Source organism: Eutrema salsugineum, unplaced genomic scaffold, assembly GCF_000478725.1.
Source record: "Eutrema salsugineum unplaced genomic scaffold, Eutsalg1_0 scaffold_14, whole genome shotgun sequence".
NCBI lineage: Eukaryota > Viridiplantae > Streptophyta > Magnoliopsida > Brassicales > Brassicaceae > Eutrema > Eutrema salsugineum.
Window position 1 is genome coordinate 6,512,141 of NW_006256877.1, and position 3,633 is coordinate 6,515,773.

General features: G+C 30.4%; 1 protein-coding gene across 1 annotated transcript; it reads right to left on the reverse strand.

Moving 5' to 3' along the window:
- Positions 1–451: 451 nt before the first annotated feature.
- Positions 452–2,172, reverse strand: LOC18022579 (protein C2-DOMAIN ABA-RELATED 1). Its single transcript, XM_006405774.2, has 3 exons — positions 1,882–2,172; positions 1,070–1,165; positions 452–980 (listed from the first exon to the last, which is right to left on the reverse strand). The coding sequence occupies exons 1-3, from the start codon at positions 1,990–1,992 to the stop codon at positions 681–683; spliced, it is 507 nt and encodes a 168-aa protein (XP_006405837.1). The 5' UTR covers positions 1,993–2,172; the 3' UTR covers positions 452–680.
- Positions 2,173–3,633: the final 1,461 nt, after the last annotated feature.

Genomic DNA, 3,633 nt, shown 5'->3' on the forward strand with positions numbered 1-3,633 from the left:
GAAGAAGAAGAAGAAGGAGAAGAAGAAGAAGAAGAAGAAGAAGAAGAAGAAGAAGAAGAAGAAGAAGAAGAAGAAGAAGAAGAAGAAGAAGAAGAAGAAGAAGAAGAAGAAGAAGAAGAAGAAGAAGAAGAAGAAGAAGAAGAAGAAGAAGAAGAAGAAGATGAAGAAGAAGATGAAGAAGAAGATGAAGAAGAAGAAGATGAAGAAGAAGATGAAGAAGAAGAAGATGAAGAAGAAGAAGATGAAGAAGAAGAAGATGAAGAAGAAGAAGATGAAGAAGAAGAAGATGAAGAAGAAGAAGATGAGAACAGAGGACAGAAGTTAAGAAGATGAATGGAACACAGAGGCATAAAAAAGGAAGAGGTTAAGAAGATTTGTAGCTTGACACATCTAAACTTCAGTGAAAAAATTTAGCTTATCATGGAGGTTTGATCAGTTGAATCATAGCAAATTCAAAGCTAACGAGAGAAGATTATTAATGAGAGGAAACCAAATGTTACACTTTGTAAGTTACTCCTCATGGACTTGCACACTTTTTGGACTCAAATAAGAACAAAAAAATCCAAAATAAGAGTTTATTACATAAGCCAGCTTGAGATTCTTTCACTGACCAGCTTCTAAGTTCTAAACCATGTATGCACAAGGGGACTAAGGATAGTAATCAATCGATATGAAATGACTTAAATACCCCTTGAACCGGGGACATCGATCCACTCAAGCTGTAACTCGACCTCTCCGCATTCCACGTGCTGGAGTCTAAGGAACATGTTCTGAACAAGCTTGCCTTGGTTCCACACAATATGGCTCTCTTCAGATAGACAGTTTTGTCTGCTCGGCTGTATCTTCATTATTATGGTTCCATTGGGCAGTCCTCCTTCGAGCTTATGGCGAAACTTAATGGCTTCAAGATATGTAGCAATGTTAAACTCTGCTTCTCCCATCTTATCATCCGCCGAGAACAAATCCTTATCGTACACCGTCTGTGTTCCAATAACAAGAATGTTTTCATTTCTCTAGTGAACACCAAATGGTGATGTTTAAAGAAAATGTTTTAAGTATGATCACTTACAAGTTTGATAGGGAGATTTGGATCAGTCACAGAGAGAGTCAAATCATCGTTCCACTCAGGGTTTACACTGTGTTTGATCACACGGGTTTTCAGCTTCTGCATCAAATAAACAAAAACTATCATTAAGTAAGAGAATCAAGAACTATGAAACTGCTTTTGCTTGATGTTAAGCTGAGTCAAAAGGGGACAAAAGTCATCATTTTCAATCATTTCAAGGTGGAACCAGAGGATTAATGATGACAGAAAGAACAAAGAACAATTGGTTGGTTTAGAGTAAAAGACAACTAATATTCCAATTTCATAATACAGTTGATCATATGGGTACAAGGACCCACAAAAACATTAATCATAAATCTTCTTCTCCAATTTACTTGTATGCAAATTATCATATGCATAAACCCAACTCTAGCAGAGAAGAAGATATCCAAAGGTTTTAACTTTAGAGATATTTGACTAAATCAAGATTTCAAAGACTTCACATTAGCTTGTCAAATTAGGTATAACTAAAACCCAAAATAAGTTAGGTAAATCTTCTAAGTCTGACTTCAAATCTCATTACTGAGAACTAAATCTAAAATCTCAGTTCTTGATGAATTCTGTTGAAGATCTATTAACATCAAGAACCAATAATCTACTGTCAATGTATAAAAAACACCCAATTGAGTTTTCATTACACAAATCCCTTTTTATTACCAACCAACAGTTAAATACAAAAAAAAAAACATTCAGATTCGAACAGATTCATCACTTTAGCCAAATATGCTAAATTGAGGTTTAATTGAGAAGCCAAAATCGAATTCTTTTTTTTTTACCTGTTTGCCTGAGTGAACAACGACATAAGGATCGCTGCTGGAGATATCTCTAATGGCGAGATTCACACCTCTCTTCACATGAATTCTGAGAAGACCCAATAGATTCTCCATTGCAATTGACGAAATTTGCTTTCTTCTTCTTCTTCTTACGAGTGTTTACGAAACTGTGCTTTTGGGAATTTGGAAAGCAGTGATGAGGTTTTTGTAATTTTTATATAGACGAAGAGAGAGAGAAAGAATTATTTTATTACAATTTATTTATTATTGGACGTAAGAACATAGAAAAGCTATACTCGAGCCACCTTTGTCTTTTGACTCTTATTCTATTATGGTCGACTAAAAGACATAATATTATCAAATCAATTAACCATTAATCACTTTTTAATTTTTTACTAATCACCATAATCTCATTAATTGCCCTTGGTAAAATATTTCTTTTTGGTCCTCATTTCCATTTTCGTTTCCATCCTATCTCGAAAAAAGATCTTGTATTACCTTCTTTTGTTTGAATTTATTTTCATGAGAGATATACAAAAATAATCCCGAGTCATCAATAGTAAATTTAAAAAATATTTCCACGTCCCTCACATCAAATTTAGAAATTTATTTGGTAATTCACACGTTATTTTTTATTTCATCCTCTTCTGCTAATTTACTAAACATCTCGTCTTACATTGTAAATTTTAAATAGACATAAAACGTTCTTTGTAAATTTAAAAGAACTAAACCTACTAGGTTAAATGAAAAGAAGTTCCTATATTTTTATCTATGGTTGGTGATGGATAGGTTAGTCAATTTGGCAATGTCTACTGGTATTTTAAAACAACTTTGTCGTATTTCATTGACCAAGAAATTCAATTATTCGTTTTGATGATGAAGCTAATTATAAAGTTATTTAATTTCGGCACCTGCCACGCCTACTTGGTGCCTTATTCATGCGGATGACTCGGATCAGAACCGGTCAAAGGTTTTTTTTTCTTTCACTTTTTGTTTGATCTTTAACTATAAATGCAAATATTTGATTTCCATCACAATTCATACAATGATATTTTCTTTTTTTAGTTTCCATTATTTCTATTATTATAATTATTATTGTGATTTGTAAGGATTCCAAAAGTTTGGTGAATTTTAAAATTTATATCGTTTAATTTGGCATAACGCCATTTTTGTTTTTCATTCTACGAGTCTCCTCCACAAATCATATCGTATTAGAGAGCCTTTATTCTTAGAGGAGGAAGAATTGATTGAAATTAAAGAAAGCAGATGTCATCTATTAAAACAGAAGCACATTTAGTACTTGTATCCGAACACTTCCAAAGTTTTTTTAATAATATTTTATTTTAATTTATATTTAAGTTCCGAAAATTAGTTATTAATTTATATATTTTTAGATTTCCTAAAATCTAGGTCATATTTAATTTAAATTTCAAATTATTAGAAATTTAATTAAATTTAGTTACAAAAATTTGCATTCAATTTAATATAAATTCAAAAAATTCAAAAAAAAATTATAATTAAATTTTATTACAAAAATTTAGATAATAATTTTAATACTTTAGAATTTCTTAAATACAGGAAAGATTTAATTTTAAATTTTAAATTTAAATAATATTTTTATAAAAATGCATGGTAAATAAATATTTTATTGTATTTTATCATAAACAATCGGTTTAAAATATCAAATATTTGAGATTAATAAATATTTATATTATACAATAATAAGATCGAGCTGATTAGAGTTATATATATATA